Source organism: Mangifera indica, chromosome 4 (assembly GCF_011075055.1).
Source record: "Mangifera indica cultivar Alphonso chromosome 4, CATAS_Mindica_2.1, whole genome shotgun sequence".
NCBI classification, from domain to species: Eukaryota; Viridiplantae; Streptophyta; class Magnoliopsida; order Sapindales; family Anacardiaceae; genus Mangifera; species Mangifera indica.
In genome coordinates this window covers 9,712,578-9,729,842 of record NC_058140.1, presented here as the reverse complement: position 1 = coordinate 9,729,842, position 17,265 = coordinate 9,712,578, and the positions used below count along the sequence as shown (strand labels likewise).

Here is a 17,265-nt window from a genome sequence, read left to right as displayed (position 1 = left end):
CTTGATTTAAATTTATTTATCAATCTGACTTAAACAAACTTAAAATAAGTTTAATTTAATGGAGCTCAAACTTTTAAATGTTTTATATTGTTGAATTTAAAATTAAAACTTGAGAAATATTTGATTTATCAAACTTAGGATCTTAGAAAAATTTAATTTAAATAAATTAAAATAATATCATTTTAATTAATATATTTTAAAATGATACCATTTTAATAAATTTGATTTAATTATATTACCAAATCAAGTTCATATCTAGTTTGATTTAGTTTTATAATTAAACTTGAGTTAGATTTTTCTCTCTAAAATAAACTCAAATTGGTTTAAAGAGAGTTTGTCGAATTCAAACCTGTGTTTGATTTCAATTTTTTCAAATTGAACCGAGTTTGAGCCCTCCAATCCAATCCACCCCTAGGATTTCCTTGCATATAAAGTACTCTTCTCCTCTTATAACTGTCGTTATGAACTCCCCTTTCATGAATTGTCTTTCCAATTTATTTATTGAAGAGAAAAAAATTTTGACCAATAAATAAGTCAGGTGTTGAAATGTGGTTTTCAACTAAGAATTAGCATAAAAACAAAACCAACCATTAAAACAAATCTGTTTGAAAGAACCATATGAAAAAAACGATGAGCTTGTTTATCACATTAATTGCAAAAAGAAGCAATCTTCCCTTCTGCTGATACTCTGGCAAGTGAAGAAGCTTAATAATTTCATTTATCATCAGTAGCACTTGCAGCACTCAGGTCCACAGACAGATCAAGATCCTGAACCATAAAAACAATGATAAGTGGATAAGTTAATATTGACAGGATATTTAGGGTAAAATTACAATTTCATCCTGCGACAAGTGAAGCAGTTAATATCCCACTAGATATTATTACCTTTCCAGTAATCTTGGTGTACATCTGAAGCACATCTTTTACGGTGGTCTCAAAGTGTGTTGTTGCATCATAACTCTGCAACAAGGTTAAACTTGAACCACTCAAAATGAAGGCAAAATAAGAGAATCAATAGAGATTTTCTTTAAGAATATGCTATATGTAAATATGAATGGCTTCTCACTGTAGATATGAAACAGTTATCAGTTTCATGGTTGTTTGATGGCACAAATCTTTCATAAGTGTCAAAGAATATCTCCTCTACAGGTCCAAGTAGATCAATGCCAGGCTTCAGTTCAGCTTCAGGATCATCAGTTTCAGCTTCTGTTGTAACAAAAGCAATGTATTGTCCTTTTGAAGCTACATTGTGAGCATATGAACAACAGAAAAGGTACCTGCAGAAATTAAATCCAGTAGGAAACTCAATCTCATTGTTAAGAAGGCTATATGAAACCTAAATTAAAAATATAAACATTTGTATTATATGTGCACTGTCATTTTTTTGAGTGTTTTAATATGTCGGAAATGATCAATAAAAACTCGAAATGGAATTTAGCCCAACATACATGTCTGATTTACGACCGAGTTGCTTCTGGGGCAGAATAACCTGGCATGAATGAGAATTATTTGTGTCTGGAATTGGATGGTTCATTATACATATTGCGCGAGCAACCTTTCCAACCTTTTCAACCTGTTGTAAAAGAAACGGCAGAGGATGACCATATAAAAGTAGTGCTGAAAAGATGCATATTTTCTTTCAAGGTAGAGTATTCTAGTTGGCTTAGATCATGAACACATGCAGCTGCTTTTTTAATATATCAGCCAATTGAGCTGAAAAAACGTAATTTATTAGTGTCAAAAACATTACTAGAGGTTACCTTATCAGGCAAATATGATGGATCACAAACAACCTTTTTACATTTAGCAGTTTCTCCTTCTGATGTTACACCAATTGCTTTTCCATCGCCATCAAACTCTACCTATCATCCACAATATAAAATATAAAGGATTGCATAATTTTAGCTGCACTCTTCAGAAATTGCAGGAACTAGGGAATGACAATTACAGAAAAATTGTTGCTAGGTAATGGGGATGAAATTGGACTACCTCAGAGATCAGATACCATAAATGTGACTTTAAGAGAGAGGATGGCTGTGGAATAGTGTTTGATGCTTAAAAGGGGCAGTCTTAGTAGGCAACCTATAAACGGCATAATTTACTGACTAACAATCGGCGACTAGGGACTCCACAATGTTGGAACACGAAAATGGAGAATTCCAAGCGCATTATTTGAAACAAAAGATCAGTACAGATAAAAAATAAAACAAAAAAGAATAAGGGCTGGTTAAAGTTTTTCACTTGAGAACCATAGGATATACATACATCTTGGAAGCATACTCTTCTATGCGTCATAAGTGCCTACCCTTGGAGGGTTTCAGAAGATGGGGCTCTAGACCATTTTCTAGAATTTATGTCTAGTGAAGAATCATAACTTAAGCCCAATAATAATCTTGCACCTCGAACAATAAAATGGTAAAAAACTTTCTGGATAAGAAACCATACTGAAAGAGTTACCTTACAGTCCGGCTTGTTGAGCATGTAAGTTCCACCATAAACGGCACTTAAACGTGCAAATGCCTGCCAGTAATGTATGAGAAAATGTTGAAGTGAATTACATTTATTTCCTACATATATGAAATATTAACTAGCAAATCACCTGTGGCAGCTCTCCCAGTCCATATAGAGGGTAAATATATGGAGAACCTCCTTGGAAACGTGCTAGCGACTCTGCATAAAGCTTCACAAAAGAAAAAAACTGGTTAAAAGTTTGGTTGATTACGTCTGGAAATTTTTTATTTCTGAAGATCTATCTTATCTTTATGTAGCCACTTGAAGCAAGAGGCACACAGTATATCAAGGAACCACTAGCATAAAAAACTAGAGTAATTCTAGGAATTTGAAAAGCTTGCAAGATCTCAATCACCTACATCCAGACAAAATCTAGAAGTTGAACGAGAATGCAGTCTCAAAAATATCATTCTAATCTGTGGAGTTATCAAATCCTTGGCATCCAATTTCTAGAAGCTTTACGAAGGTGGCAAGAAATCTTTTGAATGGCATACTCATTGCAAATGCAAACTTATTAATTCTAGAAAAAGAAACATAATTCACCTTAATTCTCTTCACAAAATCCAGAGCTGGCTGATCCAAGTAACCGTCGTCAAGATGAAGTGCCAAGGCATGACCAATGAAGTCAATTGTATCATCTTCAAGCCCATACTTTCTACAAAAGCAGACATCAAGGTATGTAATATATAATTAACAATGATAAATCAACAAAGTAATAAACTAAGAATTTTTTATTACAAAGTTAAGAGGAAGGGGAAATGAAATGATAGCCAGAGATGCTTCATTCATGCAAACAGTAATGCCTCAAAACAGAACTTAAATTGTTTGTCTCAACTGATTCAAATCTTTATTAGCAAACCAAGGTGATGAAAAATGGTGATAAATCTCACCCTTACATGAGTTATTATTTCTTATTGTGTGAGATTCACCAAATGATGTTCATCAAATGGTGAGTCCAGTTCTGATACTTGTTATTTTTGTGTTTCATTGTTAGTACTCAAGGAAGGTTGGCAACTTGAAAAGTAGAAAGTGTAGAACATATATGCATAGAATTTATAACCATTGTAAATCCTAGTGCATATGTATTCAAGTAACATTCTCAATTGTTATAGAAATATGCAGAGTAAGTGGTAGAAGGCTATATACGAGATAATCTCTCTTGCTGTAACTTTGTTCAAGTCCAGGCCTTCATGAGATTTTGGATCATCATCTTCATATTCTTGGACATAAATGAAGAATTTTCGAGCACGACGCTTCTCGAACAGTCCCATCAATGGTGATTTCAGTGCTTCAACATCAGTTGCTGGAACTTTATAGATCTGAAAATAGAATAAATCTTGTAAGTTATGATAAACAATATAAACATGTTCTGATTAAATGCAGAAATGAGAGACTACTTATACTTTTGAAAGATTAACTAGTATATAACACTCATCATAATGCTAAAATGTACTCACCTTCCCCTTGTTGTATACAAAACTACCATCAACAGCTTTGAAGTTAAGATACTTGGTAACATCTGTGTGGATAAGTACACGGACCAAAGCGCCATTGGCCATCATAAACTACAAAAACAAATTAATCCTTTTAAGCATACAACAAACTGATAGTTTATTCTATAGTAAAACATAGTTGGAAAGTTTGAATAATGTTATGCAATACAAACTATGTAAATATTGCTATTTTATTGAGAAAAAAGAAACAAGCAGTCATAGTAACATCCTTTACACAGAGAAAAAAGTTAGCATTCAGTCTTGACACCAGAAAACCTGGTTCAACATATCTTATTCTGAAACTCGGCACCGCAAATATGTAGAAACATATTAACTGAATTAGACAAAATGAAGGAAATACATCAACATGCAGCAAGAAGCTACAATTAAAACAATCACCATAGAACCTGCATCAAGTGAATTTCTTTATCTTTCCAGTTCAACAAGGATGGATACATATTGTTTTGTTCTAAGTACTAGAGTTACATATAAAAGCACTCTATTATTTCAGATTATATGATACCTCTTTATCTTTCATGTGAACTGTTTATTTTTCCGACTGCAGAGGTCCTAAGAGCATCAGCAAAAAAGCTCAAATCTTGATATCTGCTGGATTACTAATAGTCATAAGAGGAAGAGGTGTTCTTTCAATTCTTAGAGAGATATCCCTGGTCTTAAGTTCAACATTCTCTTATTCTATAAATAATTCCTAGCATTGGCAATCCTACGGGGGATCATTCTCAGGGGGATAGTCACTAAGGAAGGTTGGGTTTGTACATGACAGAAACTAGAGGTGTCACTTTGAAGTTAGCTTTTTGAGCACAAGCCACAAAACTAAAATGATTTGGGTATGAGATAAATTCGATGAAGAAAAGGAAGGATGATAGGAATGTAAAATTTACTGATGAAATTCAAATTCCAATTTTCACAAAGTTGTTTTATCAATAAACTAGAATAAATATATATGCACGAAAATTATTAGATAGCCATGAACCAGTGAACTGAAACTGTTTTGCTATTCCATCAGTGTCAGATAAATTTGTTTAAAGAGTTGTGACATAATTAAACAAGAACACATGTAGATGTTCAAAAACCTTTACACAATATGAGTAACACAAAAAGATAGCCACATATGATTTGGTGAATTTATAGTGCATACCTTGGGTACCATGTCAACATTATAATCTTTGCTGGAACCTAGTGCTTCTGGAGGCTGCTCATCTCCTCCCTTGAAACGCTTCCACAACTATAAACCAGCAAAAAAATAAAAAGGTTACGAAAATGGGATCTAAGATCAAAAGTAAGCGGTTCAGATATGAGCAGAGGGACCTGTTTAAGATTGAGAGAAGTCGATTCTCCTCCATAATAGTCACTTCTGTCCATGTGCAGCACCTGTTTGACATGAAAAGTAACCGATTAATTATATACATTGAATATCATTAAATCCCTTAATTCATCAAATAACAAATAATAAAAAGATTAATTCATCGAATCCTTCCTAACAGCTTGATTCCACTGAAACTTGCAGAGTGTACACTTCTAATGTAAATGATGAAAGAAAATTACACACGAAAACACTATGCATTAATGTGTGATTTTCTTCTTTTGAAAACAAAATGTGATTGTCTGCAATCTGTTCAAAAACAACTTTTCACAAATAATCCAAACCTGCAATTCGAAATTTAATATTTGTATTATATAACATTAGTTTTTGGACGTAAAAAATAAAGAGAAAGAAATCATAGTGTCTGCTTTTCAAAGTTGAAGAATAATTTGTCTTTAAACTTAGAATTCAGTATAAATTCCAAATAAAAAAGAAGCATAAACATTATTTTTACTATTTCGTTTTCAGATCACAGATCAAACTCGGAAATGTTCACTATGAAACTCCCAAAAGCTAATAATTATAAAGAAGAAGAAGAAAGAATTACTTTGAGGCCATTGACAGAGAGAAGACCACTGAGAATGCACTCCTTGAGGCCAGTTCCAAGCACTATAACATCATACTCTTCATCCATAGTAAGCCAAACAAAAAAAACTCAGCTTGATTTTCACACAACAACTCAAATGAGATAGGTTTTAATTTTGTTCATGAGAGTTGGAACAAGTCTTCAGCTACAAGTAACAAACTAACGGAAATGGAGAAAAATTCTTTCTTCTCATGATTTTACAAGCCTGGTTCTGCGGATGTGTGTTTGACGTGTGGTTTCAGAGAGTGGAACTCATATATATATATATATATATATATATATATACACACTAATTAAATTTTTTTAATTAGTATTTTATAATCTACTTAAAAATGCATACAAATTTTTATCATGATTTAGTAAATCATAGAAGATGGACTTCACGCTTAATATTATTGCCCTGCAGGGTAAATAATAAAAGACAATAATCAAACTCCTAGCTAGGTAAGAATTTTGTATCAATTTTCATAACTTGGCAATAGCCACAATTAATATTCTGAATTATTTATTATGAAGGTAAACCTTTATTTAGCAACAACTCAAAGTATACAAGCAAAATATTTAACACAATCCAAAACTCCAATTCGTGTACAAATAAACATACATGGTAGAAGAAATGAACTAATTCTTCTACAAACTTAATATCACATAAGAACTAGTAAATACAAACAAATGACACTGAAAGCCTCGGAGATTCACCATGAACAGATACAAAAGGAAGGCTTTCCTGTACGATAAGAAACTGTGAAATGACACCTATGAGAGGGAGTGTATTGTGATTAATTTGAGGGAGGTGGAGAAAGGAAAGGCAATGGAATAGAAGGAATATTTGTTGGGATGGAAGGAAAGCTTGGAAGAGGTGGAAGAGTGAGCTTTGGAATAGAATTAGGAATGGTGGGCAATGCAGGGTTCGGCAAAGATGGTTGTGTGGTCGGCAATGTTGGAAGCGTAGGCTGTGGCAGCGTCGTCACCGAGGGCAAAGGCGGCAGTGCTGATGGTTGAGGCAAAATTGGCAACGGTGGCAAAGGTGGCAATTGCAATAGATGGCGAGCTGCAAGCCCAACATCCATTGACGAAAATATTGTCAAAGAAACAAAGAAAGCTGCGATCAAACACTTGCTAGAGGCCATTGTTAGAAGAGCTAGAGTGTGATAAACTTGGATAATAATTGATTAATTGGTAATTAAGGTTTGAGTGGTAAAAAGAAGAAATAATGCTGGCTTTTTATAGCAAAGATGTGAGAAGATACGATGAAGCAGGGTCTCAATCAGGTGGGTGAATTGGCCATCAACATATATGTATGGTTGAGAAAAGTTTCCATGCTCATTTGAATTCTTTGTTAGTTCAGCGTCTCATTCATCCTAGCTACATTAAAGAATTATGAAATCTACTTCTAGTAAACCGGTTAGGAATTTTTTAGGCCAAATGTTTATTTACCACCTAAATGAAAGAACGATTTTTCATAGTTCCAATATGTTATCATTTATTAATAAAATATATTAACTATTTTTTTATAAAATTAATAAGACTTTAGAAAATACCCTTTGTCTTTTTTAAAGTTGATGACATGTTGCCCCCAAATATTTATAAAATTAACTCCCCATGATTAAACTCCACCACCACTAAAACCCTCCATTTCAAACCCCCACCACCATGCCTTTCCGTGTAAACCACCACTACCCCACCTTAACATCATTTTTATTTATTTCATAATATGTTGTTGCTAACCATATTTGCCATTTTTCACAACCAAAATGGAGCTTGGGGTCGAAGACTAACTATATTTATCGTTGTTGCCTTGCCACCTACACGAGCCTTAATTTGCCGGCTTCCACGTCTAGCCTAGATCTTTCTCTCTGCTCCTCGGTATTTTTTGACAATATAGAAAAAGAAGCGAAAAAATGAATGTCAAGCGTGGGCTAACCAACAACAATAATTCCTTCAGTTTTTTGAAAGCTGGTATTCAAAGTTAGGATTCCATAAGGAGTAGTTTTTAGTGTTACTTACATTGAAGTTGATCAAGAAGTCCCTGAGCAGGTGCTCATTTTTGCACAACTACCTAACTAGTAAAGTATGAGCATTAGGAGTATGCTTCAAAAGCTAGACTAAAAAGCTAGACAACTTTCGTTTGTAGATTGGAAGAGTTGAAGTAATTGTTTGTAAGGAGGGGACACCCACCTTAGGTAGCCTAGTCTATAGTCCCATGATAGTTTCCTATCTCTAAACTATTCTCGTAACACTCATAGGTTCATTTAAAGGAAAATTTATTCATTTCCTTTGAATGATATTTGTATGTGCTTAAAAAAATAACTAAGTTAAGATTGTGATAACTGCTTTGATGAATGGTTGTATATGATAGGTGCAATCCTGTTGATCAACTTGCCACGTAAAATGAGAGAGATGCCACATTGGGTGAAATAGGCGGATGCATGATTGTGCATTGGAAACATAATTTTATTTAAAGACATAAGTTTGTGATATTTGCTTATCATAATTGAGGGGAGACGGATCTATTGAGAGAGGAGAAACTTTCATTGATTGTGGTGGTGATTTCTGATGAGAGTTAGATGCTATCTGGTGAACGTGAGGAGAAGACCTTGCTTCAAATTCCTTCTTGCTAGGAAACAAGATAAGTAGGGTAAATTTTTCATATGATTCTTGTTTGATGCAAGTAAAGTCGAATTATGAGAAGTCTTACATGCTTTTGATTGATTTGAATGGTTAAGTGCATCATACTTGTGTATGTATACACACACACACATACATATATATCGTAGTGGATGAAATGGTATATGAATCTTTTAATTGACTATGTATTGACTCAACGAGTTATTATGTTTTAATTTTGATGATGAAAAACTAATATATCCCTAATCATAATGAGTAATGACTTTACTTGAGTTTGAGTTTAGATTACAAGAATTCATCCAATGCATTTGAAGGAGTATCAAAATGAAAATCAAAGACAAAACTCAAGTGATGAATTCTTGAAGATTTGAAAAAAAATTCAAGTTTAAGTATATATGTTTGTAATGTTGAAGCATTCATTGGCTTTGATTATAATATATATTTACATGTAAAAGTTCTCTCAAAAATTTATTTTCATATTTTTCACACTTTGGAGTTAAAGTATCATTTTTCAAACCTAATGAGTTAAACCGACTTTTAACAAATTCCAATAACATATTTGAAATTATGAAGTTTTGTGAACTAAAATATCAAATCTCAATTTACAATTTGAATAAGTTTTCAAAAAACAAGCCAAATTGACACTTTCCATAAGTTTCAAAATTTTGGGTTAAAATGTCATTTTTCAAACTTATTGAATTAAGTCAAATTTTTTATCAAATTTCAATAAATCATTTGAAATTATGAATTTTTGTGGACTAAAATTTCATATCTCAAAGTTGGTTTTAAAAGAGTCTTCCAGAATGGGCTAAATTGTCATATTTCAAAGTTTCAGGGGAAATTAAAATTTTCAAAATTTAGGGGGTTAAAATAATAAAATTTGGTTGATCAAATTTGACTAGCTTTATGCTATGAATTTTCTAACTGCTAGTGGCACATGGACATCACGAAAGTGTCATGTCATAATTGGTTGATTGGATTACATTTGATCGACCAAGTTCGACAATTTTTGAAAAATAAAAACAACTCATTTTGTGCACAACAATAACTTTCTTCATTTTCCTCTATATGAATTTAATAAAATCCACTTGGAAACAACTTTTTGCAACCAAGAACTTTCATACATTTGTGAGTAAATTATTATTGAGTTATTCACTTGGAAATCTTTTTTTCTAGTCAAAACCTTTGCTTATACACTTTCTTTTTTTCATTTGTATTGAGTTGTATCAAATTTAAATTTTCACATACACTCTTTGAGAGAGATTATATTTTGAATTCATACAAATTTGTATTGTACAAGAATGGGTTTCACTCTTATTGAGCCTAGAGAAAATTTTTAGTGAGAGAAATTGAATTTTAGCACTTCTAAAGGTTAATAGCACCTTGAAAGCTATTTATGTTGTGAAGAAAAACTTGGTTAGGGTTTTGTCAATCAAGAATTAGTGAAATGCTCCAAGGGAGATAGCTTAGAGAAGTAGATGTAGATCATGTTGTGTCAAACTATTATACATCACGTGTTTGATTTTCTCATCTCTCAAACTTATATTTTGTGTTATGTTATTTTGATTGTGTTGATTATTTGAAATATCTCTTAACATTCTTATAAATTGCATTAAAAATAGTCAACATTCATTAAATTTCATAAATTAGTTTAATTTTTTAATTTGGTAAAAATGGTATTAAATTGCCTAATTCACCTTCCCTATTAGCCAATTCGATTCTTTACTGTGTAAAAGACTACTATTACAATGTTAGTTGTGATCTCTTGATAATAAGCCAACTAGAGTCAATTATATTAATAATTTGATAAAAAGTGTATTGAATCATGGAGGTGTAGATCAAGTTGGATTTTATTGGTCTAGGATGCTTGTTTTCTTTTATTTTATGCTAGTATGATTTTGAAGGTGGAATGATATTGAATGAATTGAAACAACTTGGTCAGAAAGGCTTGTAATCTAAACCCACAACATGATGCACAACTATGGCAAGGTCAGACATGGTTGTGTATCAACGTGAGATAATAGATTTTAGAACTGGTATATTCTCGTGCACCAATATAGGCTTGCTTGTACACCAATTTCCAAAAGCTTGAACCTTTCAATGGATGAGCATGCAAAGGACTTGCACGTCAATCTATGAACTAATATGAAACTTAAATATGTGATATACGCTCATGCATGAAAGAGATGCATGACCATACCTTGTTGTAGAAAGACATAAATACTCCTTATATTAGACATGGTCATGAAGAGAAGAAAACCATCCATGAAAAGTGGATGCAAGGTTATACATATGATGAATGCACACTTGTACATAAAAGATAACATGGATAGTTATGGTTGCATGGTCGTGAATGTTCCTGCAAAGGATTAATACACACCTCATTCATGGTCGGATGCATAGTTGTGGATAAGAAGAAAAATGGATGCCATGATTAATTATTCGGTCGTTGTTCATGGGACTGTTCTAAACAAAATAAGAAACTAATATAGATACATTGAAGTGTTGAGTAATACCTGAGAGAAAGAATTTGAATAAGCATGACATTTAGAAGCATACACACCAAGTGAAAGTTTAGAAGAGTCGAGATGAATAAAATTATAGTTTTGGGTGACTGACTATCGATAAAGACATATAGATCCTGTAGAATATGATATAAGATGATGCTCATGAGACATAAGACTTTTGATATGTGATGAGAGGTTAATGTGAGAAGGTACCCATAACATAGGCATACAGTCATAGATAATGTAAACAATTTATCATTACTTACTCTCTTGTCACTAAATATAGTAGCAACAATTTCCCAATTGGTAATGTTCTTAGTGTTCCACTATATGGGGCTTTCCCCAATTCAATCACCAATTCTAAACCATCTAGTTTATCCAAGGTATCACATATCCAAACCTAAAACTAAAAATATGATGTTATAAAGTAGAATAATATATACATGAAATCAAAAAATAAACAAATATAGTAACAATATATGTTGACCTAAAATACTAGAGGGAATCTCATAAGCATATAATGATTAACGAGCCTGAGGACCTCTACATATAGTGGATATTTGAGAGCGACCTCCTTATACTTTCTTAGCATGTATGATTTGCCTAATATATTTTATAGTCAAGCTCCACACTAACACACCCTATAGGTTAATGGCAACATTAACCATTATAACAGATGATTGGGAATCACACTCTTATTGTCTATGCCTAATAGGCCATGGTGTAAAAAATACAATACCATGTTTTGCCTAATAAATCAAATGCAAATCCCTGTAACTTAGAGAATTGCAACCTAAAAAGTGCATCTCCTTAAGATAATTTGCCCTTTTCATCGACACATATGATTGTATATTAGTTTGGTACTAAATCTCAACTATATCACCAGGGCAAACTCTGATAAGCTAAAACAAACATCAACTCTATCTAGCCTAAACCAAAACTGCAAAGTTGGGTTCCCATGGTTTATTTGACGTAGGATAAAAAATGTACGAGGACCATATTGAATCTTTGCTCTTTTAGATCTAGGTTTCCTTTAAAGAAGGTATTGTGAAAAAAGCTTCTTTTGATTGTCATCGCGTTCTATGAATATTCTTGATGGTGTTTCCATGACCTTAAATTGTCAACTACACCTTGAAATGGTACAGTGAGTGAAATCTCTTTACTCCTGGCTAAAAGCTCACATCATGGTTGTTAGACTTCTGTTTTTAGCTCCTAATGTTGATCTTTGAAAGTAATTCAAAATTTTTGTCAATTTAAATGAAAAAACAAGTAAAAGGGTAAAAGTACTTATCTAAAAAAATTAGCAACCTTACTTTATTAAAATAAAAGCAACAAAAAAATCGTAAAATATAAAATAGTAATTTACCTCTACTAGAAAAGATCAATTCAAACCATTTGTGGAAAATATCACATAACTCTTGCTAGGCATGAACCTACCATTTTGCTTCTCACTAGGCACAATGCCTACAAAAAACACCTTCGGTGAACAATGAGGGTATGCATGATTTGTCAAGTGAGTGCAATTTTCTTGCCGACGAAATGCACCATTTCTTGGCCAAATTAACAATTTCAAACCATAAATCACACTATAAACTATCCAAAACAATTCTATCAACTAATAAGAAATTTCAAATTAAAAAATGGGATCTTCATAAGGAAAATTCCCAAAACATAAAGCAAAATACAAAACATAGTGATAATCATTAAAATGCCCATTAAAACCCTTCATACTAATCTTTGAGCCCTTTCTAAGCAAAATTTTGGGGAGAGGTTGAATGATTTCGGTCAAGAATCAACAGATATCATCTATAACTAGGTTTTTCTTTGGTAGGTGTAGTTTGAACATAGTCAACAATGGTCAAACCTTCTTTATTTATTAGGGCAAATGCATTTTCTTCACTATATTTGTATAGTACAGCGGTGAGCGAAACAAGTGAACTAGAATTGTCAATACCCGAATTTCGGTTTTGGTTTCTATTTGAAACCAGCCTACCACAGGTAGGGTCTGGTTCCAATTTTATAAAATTGACTAATTCCAATTCTATCTTATAAAGAACCAAAATCGGAATCGAGATTTAAAAATAAAATGGGCTGTACTGTTAATGCATTAATGATGCTAATAAGAGAGGGTTCTCATCAAAATTTTACTCCTACTAAAGCTGATAGAGAAGTTGCCAAACTTGTTATCAAGGAGAACGGAGAGGCTAACAAATACACTCAATTTATTTTATATATTTTCTATCAAATAAAGTAATTGAATTGATGATTATTGGCGTCGGAACTGATCTTAATGTTAGCTATTAGAGGGTGAACAACCTTTCAACTTTTTGGTCATGTTATTTTAAGGTAATATAAGAACTTAATTTGGAGAATAGATACTCATACAAATTAATTATATGCTAGGAACCAGATTTGAATTGGTGACACGAGGATTTTCAGTCCTCTTCTCTACCAGCTGAGCTATCCCGACCATTACCGATGCATCATTTTCATTTTACTAGATGGGTTGGGTCGACGTCAATTAAAAAAGACGCAATTCAGTATTAAAAGTCTTGGATGGGAAATTGCATTTCTTGAATATTCAAAAAAGAAGACTTTGTAAGTTTCAGTATGAGCAATGAGATGGATTGTGAATCATTCACATGGAGATTCCTTGCTCCAAAGTGCTCATTTCTATGTGTATTCTATATACCACACGAGTTCTATATGATAAGAGAAAAAATTCTGCTATGGAAAAAATTCTAACCTAGATGTAATTATGGATAGTGCTAAGCTGAAATCCTAGAAAGCCAGCCATTTGATAGAATTATGCAGAATGAAATTTGAAATATAATATAGGTTTGAATAGCAATCAGAACATGTCCAAAACTTACAAAGTCAATTTCGAATAGAAATCGACCTTATAGGTTCTAGGTTGTGATTCTTATTTAGCTCTGATTCAGCAAATTTTTATTGGATATTTAAATTGGCTCACCCTTGATAGAATCTATAGAGTGTTGGCTAAAATAATATAAATCTCTATCTTTTAATTATTATTTAATAGTCATGCATGCAGTAATTTTAAAGAGACAAAGACAAAATGCTGTAACAAATTGCTATATTTAACATTTACGTTCTTGGTTTTTTTTTTTTTTCTATAATGTTTAATTACAAAAATTATTTCTTTCTACATATTAGTTTATGGGAAATTGAAATTTTTAGCACTTTTTTATTCCGTGTATACAAAATTGCCACCTATCCTAAATCTTTCACAAATATACCACAACAGTACTCACCTTCCCCAAAATACCCCTCTTCAATCTTTCATGCATAGATTCTCTCTCCTCTTCTCTGCAACTTTTTTTTCTCTTCTTCCTCTTCTTCCAAAGTTATAAAGAAATCACTCTCTCTTCTCTCTCATCTTCAAAAACAAAAACAGGAAGGAAACAACCAAATTCTTCAAATTAAGAATTCATCAAAGTAAGGATTTTTAAAAAAAAAAGGGAAAAAAAAGAGTAACCTACAAGATAAAAAATGACCATCGAAGAAATGACCATATAACAGTATTTAACTAGAAAAAGGAAAAAAATTGATATTTAAGGATTTAAGTGATACAAAAAAAACTGGACATTTAACTTTAAAAAAAAAAAAAGGTTGGCGTGAAAGTTGCTGTGTAACGCCAACCCTTTATATATGTATATAATATTAAATAATATTATTATATTAATATAATATATTATATACTATAATATTATAATATATTATAATTTATATAATTAAATTATAATATTTTATAATATAATATTACATATATAATATAAAATATATTATATATAATAATAATATTATATTAAAATATTATAATTATATATTAATATAATATTATTATATTAATATAATATATAAAATATTATAATTTATATAATTAATTTTTAATATTATTATAATATTTTATAATATAATATTATATAATATATAAAATATATTATATTATATATAATATTATATATTCTATAATTATATATTATTATAATATATTACATATTTTATATAATAAAATTTATATAATTATAATATTATATTATAATATAATTTTATATTTTACAAAATATATGTAAAAGCAGTCTGGGTTGGCGATAAGGGAAATTGGCCTGTAGCATTAATGTAGGGTGGATCCACCTTTTATAAAGCAAAACATGATTTTTATATATATAATTATTTAATTTTATATATATATATATATAATTATATTATATATTAATATATGATATATTATATTATATTTTAATTAGAATATTATAATTATATTATATAATTATATATTATAATATATTATATACTATAATATTATCATATAATAATATATTAATATAATATATAATATATTATAATTTAAATAATATTATTATAATATAATATTACATATATAATATAATATATATAAAATATATTATATATAATTATTACCAGGGGTTGGCGGCATCGCCAACCCTTGGCGTCGCCAAGGGTTGGCGATGTCGCCAACCCCTGGTTATATATATTATATATTATATATATATAATTTTATATTTTATAAAATATATGTAAAAGGAGTTTGGGTTGGCGATAAGGGGAAATTGGCCTGTAGCATTAATGTAGGATGGGCCCACCCTTTATAAAGCAAAACATGATTTTTATATATGTATAATTATTTAATTCTATATATATATATATATATAATTATATTATATATTTATATTAATATATGATATATTATATTATATTTTAATTAGAATATTATAATTATATATTATTTATATTATTATAATAGTATATTAATATTAAAATATATTATTATAATATTAAAGATATTCTAGTATTAATAATTATATATTATAATATATAATATTATATATATTAATATAATATATATAATATTATATTAATATTTTTTTTCCAGTATTAATAATTATATATTATAATAAATAATATTATATTATATATAATATTATTATTTTTATATATTATATTATTAATATATATATATATATTAATATTATATATATAATATTATATAATATATATATATATATATATATATATATATATATTATAATATTATAATATATAACATATTATAATATAAAATATTATATTATATATATTATTAAAAAGGTTTTCTGAAAAAAAAATTAAAATGGTTGTCAGAAAAAAAAAACTGAAGAATAAAACTGATTGGCAAATCTTATTCGGTAAATTTCAGATTTCAGAAAACTGGAAAAAGAAAACTGAAAATCTTATCGGTAGATTGGGTATTTAATTAAAAAGAAAACTGAAAAAAAAAAAACTAAAAATGGTTGGCATGGATTGGCGTTTTATAATTTTTGGAGGTTGGCGGAAACGCCAACCCATAATTATAAATTAAAATAGGACGCCAACCCATAATACTTTTTTACAGGCAAAAGGTTGGCGTCACCAGGCACTAATATAATTATATTTTATTATAATATAATTATATTATATTATATTATAATTATATTATATTACATAATTATATTTTAATTATAATATAATATTTACTATATTATAATATATATATGTTAATAATGTAATATATTATTTATTATAATATTATATATAATATATAATATTATATTAATTAGATAATATTATAATATAATTATAATTATATTATATATTAATATATAATATATTATATTTAATATTTACAATTATATAATATAATTATATAATATATAATTTATATAATATAATTACAAATATTAAATATAATATCTTATATATTAATATATAATATAATATATAATATATTATTTTATTATATATAATATAATATGTTATATATTATAATATTTTATATTATAATATGTTATATATTATAATATTATATATATATATATATATATATATATATATATATATATATATATATATATATATATATATATATATATATAATTATATAATATAATTATAATATTCTAATTAAAATATAATATAATATATCATATATTAATATATAATATAATTATATATATATATATATATATATATATATATATATATATATAAAATTAAATAATTATATATATATATATATAAATCATGTTTTGCTTTATAAAAGGTGGGCCCACCCTACATTAATGTTACAGGCCAATTTCCCTTATCGCCAACCCA

The 17,265-nt window shown here is 29.4% G+C and overlaps 2 protein-coding genes across 2 annotated transcripts; both read right to left on the bottom strand.

The window, feature by feature from the left end:
* Positions 1–476: 476 nt before the first annotated feature.
* LOC123214896 (guanosine nucleotide diphosphate dissociation inhibitor At5g09550) lies at positions 477–6,052 on the bottom strand. The gene is made up of 13 exons (XM_044634911.1): positions 5,936–6,052; positions 5,334–5,396; positions 5,164–5,250; positions 3,969–4,076; positions 3,658–3,830; positions 3,055–3,166; positions 2,600–2,680; positions 2,458–2,520; positions 1,761–1,862; positions 1,449–1,573; positions 1,067–1,277; positions 886–960; positions 477–768 (listed from the first exon to the last, which is right to left on the bottom strand). The coding sequence occupies exons 1-13, from the start codon at positions 6,020–6,022 to the stop codon at positions 715–717; spliced, it is 1,341 nt and encodes a 446-aa protein (XP_044490846.1). The 5' UTR covers positions 6,023–6,052; the 3' UTR covers positions 477–714.
* A 701-nt stretch (positions 6,053–6,753) lies between these two features.
* LOC123214258 (RNA-binding protein 12-like) lies at positions 6,754–7,104 on the bottom strand. The gene has a single exon (XM_044634033.1). It carries the CDS (start codon positions 7,102–7,104, stop codon positions 6,754–6,756), a length of 351 nt encoding a protein of 116 aa, XP_044489968.1.
* Positions 7,105–17,265: the final 10,161 nt, after the last annotated feature.